Below are 13,677 nucleotides of genomic sequence, written 5' to 3'. Positions count from 1 at the left end.
ATTATTATTTAAGGACTAACCCATTTTGTCACTCAGTGTAAGTATTCAGTCAGTATTGTCATCGAGAAGTGCCTGAGGACCCAGACTTCCTGTTTCCTGACTGCTGCAGAACATCCAGCTGAAGAAACCCCGTTTCTAAAAGAGGTACAATAAAACGGACCAAATTGTTTCCAGAGAACTTTGAATTTCCTTTATTTTGAGTTTGGAGTACAAATCAGCTTTTTAACATCTATTCATATATTCATAAAAACATTTTATAGTATAATAGTACATTTCTCAGATTTAACAGTAACTTAAGGAGTTATAAGTTTTTCTGTGTTTCAAGGTTCAGTTTTGTTTATATTTGTGTATAACCACATATAAGCTCCAGATTGTACTTCAGCAAAATGCCAAGAAAAAGTCAAAGGTCGCAGTCCTTGAAGCTTAGATGGCAAAAGCAGAAAGAACAGGTGAATGTTTCTCAGAGCAGTGAGCAGGTAAAGGTTTGTGTTTCAGCTTTTCCCAGCACAGAAGTGCAGAGCAGTGTTCAGACAGCCACAGTGTCTTATGCAGATGTGGTAAAAAGAAGTGTTCCCTCAGTGTCTGTCCCAGAGCCTGAAGTTATGCAGGTAATCCAGACTAAACCCCAGCTAACTGTACAAACACAGCATGATGGACAAGCTCCAGGACAGTCTCATGTACAGGTTACAAACAGTGAAAGTCCACGAGTGAGTAGCGTCTGTGCTTCCCGAAGCCAGGCCGCTCCTAGGTATGGAAAGTACCGGAATCAGCAATGCATGGCTAACAGTTTGGTTTTCCTGTCATTCTTACACGAGGATGAATTTATTACCAGAGCAGATCTAAACCGTGTGTTGGACAAAGGCCATGCAGTCTATTCAGATGCCAGACTGAGGTTTGTGAACAGTGTGTTTCTAGCCTGCGATGAACTTCCTTCAGTTGTTACCAGCCGCAGACACGAGTATCAAGTCGACATGTCTCAGTTTGCTCATTACGGCACATTTGATGGTACAGATCACTTTCCGAGCCTTGAACAGGGACTACAGTGTTTGGCTTCAGACGTTCGCTACGCTTTGCTAGTCATGGGAGGAACAGTCATCGCTGTTAGCAGGCTGACTTCAGGTGAATATGCATATTTTGACCCTCACCCACGTAAGTCTACTGGTATGCCATTGTCGCTAAGTGCAAGTGGTGGAACTGCAGTTATGTTGAAGTTCACACGTCTTAATGACATGATTGACAGGATCAAACGTTTGTACAGAATGTTCAGCATCGCACCAAGCTGCACTTATGAGCTACAGCCCATCGAGTTTCACAGTGAAAACGCTGCTGACCAAAGAGATGCTGATGAAAACAGACAAACAGCTACAACTGTTCCAGCACCAGCTTTAAATGAACCTGAATTTGAAACTCCAAAGTCCACTGAGCAGACACAGAACACTGTGGCCGACACTTTAGCTACTGAAGTGATGTCATCCAGAGTGGATTATTCAAATGAGCCAGCTGCTGAGCTGAACAATCGTCCTTCTGATTATTTAGAAATAGAAACCTCTGCATCTTCTGTAAGAGACACTCAGGTAACATCAGATTCTGTTCCTCAGAATGATTCAAACAGTGCCTCCAGTTCAACTAAGATAACAGAGGAACTCTCAGATAAACTGCTGAAATATAGTAAACATGAAAGGCAAAAAATGAGGAGAAGATTATTGACCCAACAAAAGCTACCACAGAGAAAGGAAAATCAGAAGACGAAAGAAAGGCAGATGTACAGGTTTGATGAAAGCTTCAAGACAAAGAAAAAAAACTCAACTAAGAAGTGTAATGATCCTGATCACAGACAGAAAAAGAGCATGTACAAAAATGAATTGTATAAATTAAATGCTACCTATAAGGAGAAACAGAGAGAACATTTTAGAAAGATGTATAGGGAAAGTGCTAAAATTAGAGAGAGAAAAAGAGAATGTGTCATAAGGACATATAAAGACAATCCCCTATTCAGAGAAAAGCAGAAGGAACGTGTAACAAGAACATATAGAGAGTCTCCCATATTCAGAGAAAAGCAGAAGGAACGTGTAACAAGAACATATAGAGAGTCTCCCATATTCAGAGAAAAGCAGAAGGAACGTGTAACAAGAACATATAGAGAGTCTCCCATATTCAGAGAAAAGCAGAAGGAACGTGTAACAAGAACATATAGAGAGTCTCCCATATTCAGAGAAAAGCAGAAAGAGCGTATAAGAAGAATATACAGAACTTGTGCTGGATTCAGAGAGAAACATAAAGCTTACATGAGGTCATATGTATATAACCTATATTAAAAAAAGCGAAGATTTTAAACAGAAAAAACGATCTTATATGACAAAGCGGTATGGAGAAGAAAAACAATTTCAGCAACAACACAAGGACAATATGAGAGAACGAATGAGAGTAAAATATTGGAACGGTTTTTCTTTCAGACAGATGCATAATATCAGATGTGCAATGAATATAAAATGGAAATATCGCCAGATGCATCGACCAGCTGAGACTTTACAGTGTCATCCAGAGAACACTTTAATGAATGAGGCCATATCTCGTTTCAGATCAAACATTAAGTCAGCACCATCTTATGTTTGTACTGTTTGTCTAAAAGCTTCTTTTCCTAATCAGGTGAAAATCTGCAAAAGAGAAAATTACTCAAAACACCAGACTGTAGCTCATCAGTGCCTAACTGGTAAATTTGTTCATGTGTGTGATGAAGCATGTCATGATCACTGCAGCTTTCCTGTTGAGAGAAAAAAAGAGTATATCTGTCACACATGTCACAGTTCCCTCAAAAGTGGATGCATGCCCAGGCTTGCTGCTGTTAATGGTTTAGAACTGCAGGATATTCCAGCTGAACTTTGTGATCTCAACATTCTGGAGAGACATCTGATTGCCAAATGCATACCATTTGCTAAGATTATTCCTCTTCCAAAGGGGAGACAGAGACTCATACGTGGTAATGTGGTGTGTGTACCATCTGAGGTCCAACAAACAGTTGACTCTTTACCGAGGATCAGAAGCCAATCACAGATCATGAGGATAAAGCTGAAAAGACGACTGTGCTACAAAGGCCATCAGCTGTTCCAGACTGTCACCTGGTCTAAACTCATTCAAGCTCTGCGTAAACTGAAACAAATTCATCCACAGTACACAGATATTATTATCAGAGATGATGCATTGCTTTGTGATCCAACGTTACCTGATGATGACAGCAGTGATGAAGCCAGCATGGCAAGTGATGATTATAATGAAGCAGATTTAATGGAAATTGACAACTATGAAAAAGATGCCCTTTTGTGCGAAAGTGAGTCTGAAAGTGAACAAGCTATTAATATGCAATCCTGTGATGAACAACCAGAGGAACAAAATCCAGATGAACCAGAAAGTGATTTGAACAATGGAGGTTTTGCTCTAGAAAGTTGTCTGCAGCCTGTAGACATTTCAGAAGAGATTCTCTGTTTCACTGATAACACATATTGTGTGGCTCCTGCAGAAAGAAACAATCCTGTTAGCTTCTTCAGAACTCCTCATTTGGAAGCCATGGCATTTCCTGTGCAGTTTCCTACTGGTCAGAATACACTGGATGAAAAGAGACGTCTTAAACTCACACCAAGTGCTTACTTCAAGTCAAGGCTTTTCAACATTGATGCAAGATTTGCTAAAGACACAAATTACCTGTTTTTCTCACAGTTTGTCACTGAAATACACTTGGCTAATTCCAGCATGACAATACAGCTAAGGAAAGGTAAAACTATGACCAAAGATGGACGCAAAATCACATCAGGAATGTTACAAAGTAAGACAGAAGTAGAGAAGCTGGTAAGAAATAAAGATGCAATCAGATTTATGCAGCCACTCAGAGGAACTCCAGCTTACTGGCAGAAAACTACCAGAGATCTATTCAGCATGGTTCGCCAAATAGGAACACCTCAGTTCTTTGTCACTTTCTCTGCTGCTGAGATGAGATGGCCTGAAGTGATTCAAGCAATAAAGAGACAGCAAGGTGAAGAGGTTGATTTTGAAGCCCTGGACTGGTCAGAAAAGTGTGAAATTCTAAGATCAAATCCAGTAACCACCATGCGAATGTTTGATAAACGTGTTGAGGCTTTGTTCAGAGATTTGCTTTTTTCTCCTGCACAGCCCCTTGGTGAGATCATTGATTACTTTTACAGAGTTGAGTTCCAGCACAGAGGTAGTCCACATATACACATGTTGCTGTGGATTCGAGAAAAGGTAGAAGCAGATGTGGATGACGACCAAACTGTCTGTGACTTTGTTGACAGATACATCTCAGCTCAACTCCCTGATCCAGAAAAACAACCTGAACTGCACAAAAAAGTCACTGAGCTACAAAAGCACAGCAAAAACCACACAAAGACATGCTTTAAGAGTGTGAACTCTGGTTGTAGATTTGGGTTTCCCAAACCACCAGCCACAAGAACAATGATTGTGAGACAGGATGAGGATTCAGACACTGAAGCTGCAAAAGCCAAACTCAGACCTTTGTTGAACCTGCTGAAGGAACCTGAAGCTGCTTCCCTCACCATAGAGCAGATTCTGTCACGATGCAACTTGACAATGAATGAGTATGAACAATGCCTCCAAGACATAAACAAGAAAACAGCTCTGATTCTGAAACGTGACCCAAATGAGTGTTGGATCAACAATTACAACCCAGACCTGCTTGAAGCCTGGAACTCTAATTTAGATGTCTCATTCATTTTGAATGCCTATTCATGTATAGAATACCTCTGTAAATATATAACAAAGAAAGAATCTGGCCTCTCTGAATACCTGAAGACAGTTATTGACAACTCTGATAAGAACACCGTCAATGAGTGTGATGAAATGAGAGCTGTGATGCAGGCTTACTCAAAAAAGAGAGAAATCAGCGCACAGGAGTGTGTGACTCGAGTCTGTGGCCTAAAAATGAAAAAATGTTCCCGCAGTGTTGTATTTGTACCAACAGATGATAACCCAGTAAAAATGAGTCGGCCCATGAGCTTCCTGGAAAGCACAACACACGACAGTTGTAATATTTGGATGACAAGTTTGAGTGATAAATACAAATGCAGACCTGAGACCCCAGAATATGAGGAAATGTCACTGGCTGATTTTGCTGCCTTGTGCAGGTTGGTGAGTGGTCCAAATGAAGGAAAAGATGTGCTTCCTCTTCTAAACCAGCTTGGATTTGTACAAAGGCGAAAGAATGATAAACCAGCTATAATCAGATATTACCACTGTTCACAGGAAAAAGATCCTGAGCAATATTATGGTCGACTGTTGAGACTTTACCTTCCACACAGATCAGAGCAGGAACTGAAACCACAAGGGTTCCAAACCTATCAGTCCTTCTACAACTCAGGTTTTGTACGACTTTCATGTTCAGACCACAGTGAGTCTGTGAAAAGGGTTGTGAAAAGAAATAAAGACAAGTATGAGAAGAACTCTGAGGATATTGAGAGTGCACTGGAAGAGTTTGAACAAAATAGGGATGTTGTGATTGATGAATGGTGTAATCTTGCTCCTGAATCTGAAGTTGTGAGGCTGCAATGTGATGAGAATCTTCCTGAGAGACATTCTGATGATGAGAACGAACAGGAGAATGTCCCCGACTACAGTCGTCAGTCTGATGCTGTAACAGAGATCAGAGCCATCAGAGAACAACCTGCAGTAGATCCAGCCGTGGTACGTGTAATGTATCAGAATCTGAACCAGAAGCAGGCCTGCGTGTTCTATGCCATAAGAGACTGGTGTATTCAGCGAGTTTGTGGTTTGAACCCAGATCCATTTTTCTTCTATATCAATGGTGGTGCAGGAACTGGAAAGTCACATCTGATTAAGTGTATTCACTCTGAAGCATCAAAGATCCTGAGCAGACTGCCTGCTAATGCAGAAGAAGCTGACATATCAAATCCAACTGTTTTACTGACTTCATTTACCGGTACAGCAGCTTTTTCTATCAATGGCTCTACATTACATTCTCTACTGAAACTACCCAGGAGTCTGAAACCACCCATTCAAGGACTTGGTAACCAACTGGATGAAGTCAGATCTGAGCTGATGAATGCTGAAATTATTGTTATTGATGAGATTTCAATGGTTTCAAAACCCCTTTTTGCTTATGTGGATGCAAGACTGAAACAAATCAAAGGCACTCAGAGACCTTTTGGTGGAATGTCAGTTTTAGCTGTTGGAGATTTTTACCAGCTGCCACCAGTGCGACAGTCTAAACCTCTCTGTGTTTACGATCCAGAACAGATTGACCTATGGCAGGAACATTTTCAGATGATCACTCTAACCGAGATCATGCGTCAGAAAGATGATGTGGCCTTTGCAGAGATGCTGAACAGGATTAGAGTCAAAGAAAAGACAGATGAGCTTTCTCAGTGCGACAGAGATTTGTTGTCACAGGCTGTGACTGCACCAGAAGAATGTCCAACTGAGGTCTTACACATTTATGCCACCAACAAGAATGTGGAATCCCACAACACAGATACCCTGAAGAAGCTTCATTCAAACATCATAATCATCAATGCAGACGATTTCCAGAAGGATAAATGTACAGGCAGAATGGAACGAAGAGACAAACCATTTACAGGTGGGAGAAATGATTTACCTGACACTCTGAATGTTGCTGAAGGAGCTCGAGTCATGCTGACTAGAAACTTGGACACACTAAACGGTTTGGTCAACGGTGCTTTTGGTATACTGGTAAAGGTGGTGAGATCTGAAAATGATGGACACATAATTAAACTGGGGCTCAGGATGGACAACCGGCAGCCTATGAGATACAACCGCAGTGCTAATGCAGCTTCTGATGATCTGGTTTACATTGAGAGAGCAGAGGAGAGTCTGAAGTTTAAAGGAGCAGTACGCAGACAGTTTCCTGTAAAGCTAGCATTCGCTTGCACAATTCACAAAACTCAGGGTCTTACAACACAGACAGCTGTAGTTTCAATGAAGAACATTTTTGAACCAGGTATGGCTTATGTTGCTCTCAGCAGGGTGACGTCTCTCAGTGGACTCTATTTGCAGGACTTGGATGAGAAAAAGATTTACGCCAATCCCGAGGTAACTGCAGCGCTCCAAACCATGAGACAAGCCAGTGTTGAGGAAATGATGCCTCTTCTTCAGGTCAGAGAAACAGCCAGCAGACTTGACAGTCTTACACTGATCCATCACAATACAGAGGGTTTGCCATCTCACATCAGTGACATCAAGAGTCATCATGAAATGTGTTTAGCAGATGTTTTGTGTCTCACTGAGTCTCACCTTCAAGGCTCCTTTGTTGCAGACAGTCTTCATTTGGATGGCTACACCATGTTCAAACGCAACAGACATGTGTCCTACACAAACTTTCCTCACATGGCCAGCAGAAGTGGTGGGGGAGTTGTTGTGTATTTGAGGAATCATTTTCAGGTTCAGGTAAAACAGTATCTGCATAATGTCACTGATCTTGAGTTTTTAGTGTTGAAGGTTCAGGCTCCATTCCCTGCGCTCATTGCTGTTGTGTACAGACCCCCTGACTACAGTTTGACACCATTCATGCAAAACCTGGTAAGTCTTTTAGATTCACTTGAAATAATGGACTGTCACCCAATAATTGTGTGTGGAGATTTTAATGAGAACCAGTTGCAGAGTGGAAGAAAACAGATTCTGGAGCAGTTTCAGTCGAGAGGGTATTCACAGCTGATCACTTCTGGCACTACAGACAAGAACACCCTGCTTGACCTCATTTTTATTTCTCAGCCACAGAAATGTCTATATTCAGGTGTTCTGAGATCATATTACAGTTACCACAACCCTGTGTTTTGTGTCCTGTCCTCGAGCCAATCATGAAGTCGTCTGGTGAGTTTTGAAACAATTACAGATCATGTTTGTTACAGAGTTTACTGATTGTAGAGCATGAAAAATATTTTTCATTGAAAAAATTGTCTTCCCTACTCTGTCTGTAAGAAGACCCTTTCTTATTGCAATGTTATTAATCATTTCATCAAATCATTGCTGAACTTCATGCAGAGCAGAGAACATCTGCTATCATGCACCTCTGATCTGAAATGTGCTGCAACATTTATTAAACCAACATCATTTCTTTTATTCTCATGTTTTAAATGACTAAATCTTTTTACTGTGACGTATGTAGCTCAACAAACGAGATCTTCCCCTCCAAGGGCTTGAAAATATGAAATAGTAAATAAATAAATCCCACATAAATGCAGGTATTTAATATGGGTCACATGAATAAATACAGACAATTATATTTTCTTGATTATAGTAGCTTTTGTAGAATCAAAAGTTTTTGTGATGAATGAGTTTTTGCTTATCATGTTTTACAGGTAAAAAATGTCAAAAGTTATAAACTATCTTTAGGCTACCAGAGATGTCTATAATGATACATTATGTAGAGAAAAACATTAGTACAGCTTACAGAATATGTATAAAAACTGATTTAGAAGTAAATGGATAGTTTTCTGAAAGTTCCCGACTACAGTTTAACACCACCCACCCAGATCAGCCCCCAAGTGTCTATGTAATGCTGGTATGGTGTGTGAGTTTGACTTGGCCTTTATCCGGGTGGGTTTGGGTTTGGGTGGATAAAGGCCAAGTCAGAATTCTCTGAGCAGCTGGAAAAAGCTGCTAATAAACAAAGACATCAAAAAGTGTGGGCTTTAGTTGTAGCCCCTGCTTTCTGATGCACTAATTAGACTTAGTAACCGACACCCCATACCAGCATTACATAGACACTTGGGGGCTGAGCTGGGTGGGTGGTGTTATAAGCACGTGTTTTGTTAGATATATTTTTTCAGACACCATCTTCATGAACTGCTGAGCCAAACCTGATCCATCAGTGCTGGACTGCACAGATAACTACATGCCACAAGGAGACTGCTGTGTTATGAATTGCCATACCAGTGTGTCTTCAATGGAGAAGATGACACACCCATCACCTGACCTCCTGCCTGATCTGGAGACCATCATCATGCTACCACACTACACACCTCTGAGACCATCAATGATGACTCATACTGAGGAAACTGTATTTCCTGTCAGAGATGCTCAGTGATCCTCAGAGCAGAGAGAGGTATGATTCTTTATCTTTGATAAAAAATGTCAGTGTTTTTAATTCAATTAATTAATTAAAATCCTGTTTATTGCATAAATAATTCCACACTCAAATGATTATACTTGTTGACACTTTTTGAGTTTTAATTCACATTATAGATTACAAATCTATGCTTTTTCTACTCTGTCTCTCTGTGCAGGTATTGCTGTCTTCTGAGTTCTTCAGTGTCCCAACTGAGACATTCAAACCTCCCTGCAGAGCTCATGTCTTTCCTCACCATCATGCGAGTGTGAGATTGCTCTGGATTCTGGTTATGTGGCCTGCAGCACCTATAAGGTATTTCAATATTGTTCATTGTATAACTTATTTGTAGTTTTTAGGCCTTAACACAAATAAAATGTTCCTTTTTCTGTATTTTTTAGAACAAGCTCGTCCAGTGTGCCTGCATTCCAGCTTCACAGAAAAGAACATCAGACACCAGCGAGGGAGGATAAGAAAGACAGACACAACAACATTGTCATCCCCTATGTAGCCGGTGTATCAGAAAAACTCAGGAGAGTTTTCTCCAAATGCGACATCCCAGTGTACTTTAGACCCAGCAACACACTTTGACAGAAACTGGTTCACCTGAAAGACAAAACTCCTAAACACAAACTTAACAATGTGGTGTACGCTGTAAAGTGCAGCGAGGATGGAGGAGTGAAAGAAGCCATTTACGTCCACTGTGAGCGACCATCTTTGAACAGAGGCGGTGGTTTACAACACCAACTGTCTGCCATCTATAATCCAGTTTTGAGTTCCCTCCCCAGACACCGTAACATCCACTCACATCCTGGGAGTGGGCGTGGGTGATTTCCTGACCTCAGGAAATCACATGATAGGGTGGGGCCAGGTTTCACAATGAGCTCACCCAAAACCCTGGCTGATTGGGACCCACACCCACTTTCACACCTTGGCTCATGTGATTAGGTAGAGGATCATCAGGAGGTTCTTTGTCCCTCTTTGGGGAGAAACTCCCACTGGGTTTAAATCTGGGACTCTCCACCATTGACCCTTAGAACTGAAGAAGCTTCTCGGATGAGAGGTGAAACGTCTTCAAGGAACTCAAAGAAGTCCAGACGCTTTTCTTTCCAAGCTCCTTAGACTTCACTTGTGTTAATTACATTTTATTTGTTGTTGTTTTCTTTTAGATTTATATGCAGTGATTGGATGTGGTGGAGCTTTGTTAACCGTGTGGAAAACATCTGTTTGTGATGATATTTACAATGAGGCTTTAAGGTGACAGTTTCCATGTAATTTCAATCCTTTTACTAAGCAAAAACATGTTTGCAATTAACATATTTTTTCAGTTTTGTCTTTTGGATTTATGGTTAACATTCCTCTTTGACAGCAAATACTAAACTGGTCCAAGTAACCAGCATATCATTGGTCAAAGGCAAAAAGGACCACATGTCACACTAGCAATGAATTTGTGACTGTGTTTGTGTTAGTATAGAGTAGGTCTAACAGTGGTTTTCCACATCTGCTCTAATATATAGAGATAATGGGTCAGACATATAAAGTCATTTTGAAAAGTTCATAAAGGTCATTTATATGTGTTCCTCTTTATCATTTTATATCAGGTCACACAGCTGACTTGAGTTTTGATCAGAGTAGAACCATAACATTCATGCTAATGGTTCTACTGTTTACAGTTACTTTATGATGGATTTCACCCTGGTCACAGCACTATGTGAAAAGCTGTTAGAGGTAAAGTTAAGCCAATTAATACCTCATCATAAGTCACTCTCTAACGCAGGGCAGTGATTATTATTCACTGTAATTTATTCCACAACAATGTTCTTTATTTGATTCTTTAAATATGCACATCGATTGTTTAGCTGTGTGACTCTCCACACCTGAAATATATCACAATGTGGACTTCATTTCGACAGTATTTTGTAGATTGGTACCATATTTATCATCAAATCATCTTGTGCATTTATTAACTAAATGTTGTTTGTTTTTGTTTTTTTGTTTGTTTGTTTGGGGGTTTTTTGTTGCCATTTTTACATTTCACCAACTGTGTAAATTCTGCAATTTTACTTTGGTTTTGTTTCACATCAGTTTATCTGCTGGCTGGTATTCCTGTCTTCCTTCTCTCACCCCAACCGGTCGCAGCAGATGGCCGCCCCTCCCTGAGCCTGGTTCTGCTGGAGGTTTCTTCCTGTTAAAAGGGAGTTTTTCCTTCCCACTGTCGCCAAAGTGCTTGCTCATAGGGGGTCATATGATTGTTGGGTTTTTCTCTGTATCTATGAAGCGCCTTAAGGCGACTTTTGTTGTGAATTGGCGCTATATAAATTTAATTGAATTGGTTTTCTTCCTTTTCTAATGTTTCTGGTCATTTTTCACAGTTAAACAAGTAACTTTGAGGTTACGTCATCATTTTCAGCTTTTATCTGTTTACAGTTTTTTCCTAATAATTACATTTCTGCAAAATTATAGCAGTTCTGATAAGTTGTAATATTTCTGCCAAGTTATTAATTTTCTACTAAATTATATCATTTCTGCTAAGTTATGTTATTCTAAATTATTACATTTCTGCTAAGTTGTAGCTTCTGGTACATTACAACATTTCTGCTGAATTGTTATGTTTCTTCTAAGTTATTGCATTTCTGCTAAGTTATTTCATTTTTGTTAACTTGATGTTGTTCTGCAAAGTTATTAAAATTTCAACAACTTTTTAAAAACTGGCTTTGATTTCTACAGCTTCTTCAGCTATTTTCAACTATCTTCAGCAGACAGCTTCAGCTTTACAATTTCTGCAACTTTTCAGCTTTTTCAGCTACTTTTTGCATACAGCTTCAGCTTTAAGCATCCACACTGCATTTTCGCAGGAAATGCAAATTTTTCTAGTTATATTTTATTCTGTATTCCGTACGTTTTTTGTAATCCTACTCCTTCAAAACCGTTCAACTTAGAAAAACCATTCAAACACCGTTAGATTCCTATTCTTTTGGACAACACTGCTTCTATTTTTCATATTTTTAACATTTATATTTTTAATTTTATTCAACTTTATTCAACAAAAATTTATAATGTATTTCAATGGGGAGACCCTTCAAATCCTCATTCAACTTACTCACTTTTAAACTCTTACTACTTCCACATACATTGACATAGAGCCACCATTCAAACTTTAAAACGAAGACAAGACATTCAACTATTCAACTTGTATTTATCTTTTCAATATCTATTATACTTTTTCTTCAGTTCCAGTTTAAGTTTCATGATGTTTTTTCACCCGTTTCAGAGTTTATAATGGGTGTGTATGGGACGGAATGTTGGGGCTAGAGTGAGGCAGCTCAACTGCTAGAGTGAGAGGAGCAAAAAAATTAATCTTAAAATCTTTTTTAAAACTGCTGCTGTGTCCACAGCGTTTGCTCTACAGGTATGATTTTACCCTCAAAACGTAGCCATGGCTGTCCTCTTTCATCCAATGTGTTTACTATTGTACTAGGTGTTATGGTTCTTTCATAAATGTCACCAATGCACAGCCTCCTCCCTCCAACTCTTCCATAGACTCTAATGTTAAAATGGCTCAGAAGGTTCGTTTGAAAATCAGAAGAGCATGGTGTCTTTCCACTGTCACCACGTCCATATAATAAGCTCCACAGGCATGAAAACTGAGAATTTGGTAGACTAGACATTGCTGTCGCTCACAGTGAAAGAATTTTGTCAATACGACTTTTACTTTTCATTTGGGAACGATTTGTTTGGGCCTGACTTTTCTGTTCATTTTAAGCAGCAAAAGTGAGGTGCATGTCTGTGTACGTGTGTATGGAGCCATTGGGTGCGGTCACTATAGCAACCAGGCTCACACCTGCCTGCTTAACGAGCTCTCTCTGCCACTCTGCCAAAATTCATCTTAAACACTTCTCTTTCAACTGCTGCTGTGTCCACAGTGTTAAAGCCATCATTTTACCCTCAAAACGTCGCCATCGTTGTTCTTTTTCCAACATCTTGTCTTTCAAAGCTCAGAGATGTAAACTTTTTAAACTGTGTGGGTCCAAGTGGAGGGATCACATTTTAGTCATTCAGTGATTCAAAGAATATGACCTTTTAATATTCTTTCAGATGTTTTCTGACTCTAAATGTTCTTTTCTCATTTCTTAGGTTTTTCTAATTTACAATTAAAACATTTTCAGCTTTTTTCCAACTTCTTCTTCTGTGTAACCTTCAGCTTTTAGCAGTTCAGCACTGTTGTTTTCAGGTTAAATTCGGGTTGTTTTTTTTTTTATCTCATTCAACATTTTTAACTTAAATTCAGTAATTATTTCATTTCAATGCATACATTCAGATTCAAGCATTCACACTGCAGTTTCTTCAGAAAATGCACTTTCTAGTTATTAGTGTGAATGCTTGAAAAGCATTCACAGTATTGTTCTTCTAATCTTTATTATTAGTGTGAATGCTTGAAAAGCATTCACAGTATTGTTCTTCTAATCTTTATTCTATTTTATTATATTTTATTATTATGGATTCCGTACGTTTTTTGTAATCTATCTCCTTCAAAACCGTTCAACTTAGAAAAACCATTCAAACACCGT

The 13,677-nt window shown here is 39.4% G+C and overlaps 1 protein-coding gene across 4 annotated transcripts; it reads left to right on the top strand.

Moving 5' to 3' along the window:
* Positions 1 to 2,477: 2,477 nt before the first annotated feature.
* LOC146564114 (uncharacterized) lies at positions 2,478 to 11,817 on the top strand. 4 transcript variants are annotated; one of them, XM_085291616.1, is made up of 3 exons: positions 2,478 to 7,158; positions 7,319 to 7,449; positions 7,542 to 7,678. In XM_085291616.1, the coding sequence occupies exons 1-2, from the start codon at positions 2,479 to 2,481 to the stop codon at positions 7,427 to 7,429; spliced, it is 4,791 nt and encodes a 1,596-aa protein (XP_085147742.1). In that variant the 5' UTR covers position 2,478; the 3' UTR covers positions 7,430 to 7,449; positions 7,542 to 7,678. The 4 variants fall into 4 exon arrangements, 2 of the variants coding, with proteins under 2 accessions (XP_085147742.1, XP_085147741.1); XR_014894400.1 differs by adding exons at positions 9,314 to 9,424; positions 9,511 to 11,817 and having other exon boundaries at positions 2,485 to 9,106; XR_014894399.1 differs by adding exons at positions 9,288 to 9,424; positions 9,511 to 11,817 and having other exon boundaries at positions 2,485 to 9,106.
* Positions 11,818 to 13,677: the final 1,860 nt, after the last annotated feature.

The sequence above is a fragment of the Mchenga conophoros genome, linkage group LG11, assembly GCF_057382185.1.
Source record: "Mchenga conophoros isolate Kocher_MC1m ecotype Shallow Benthic linkage group LG11, M_conophoros_male_GT1.1, whole genome shotgun sequence".
Classification (NCBI taxonomy): Eukaryota; Metazoa; Chordata; class Actinopteri; order Cichliformes; family Cichlidae; genus Mchenga; species Mchenga conophoros.
The sequence above is the reverse complement of the archived record's forward strand: the minus strand, read 5'-3'. Positions and strand labels throughout refer to the sequence as shown.

Coding starts and splice junctions, on each gene's coding strand:
- LOC146564114 (XM_085291615.1), top strand. CDS start 2,506: ATGCATCGACCAGCTGAGACTTTACAGTGTCATCCAGAGAACACTTTA.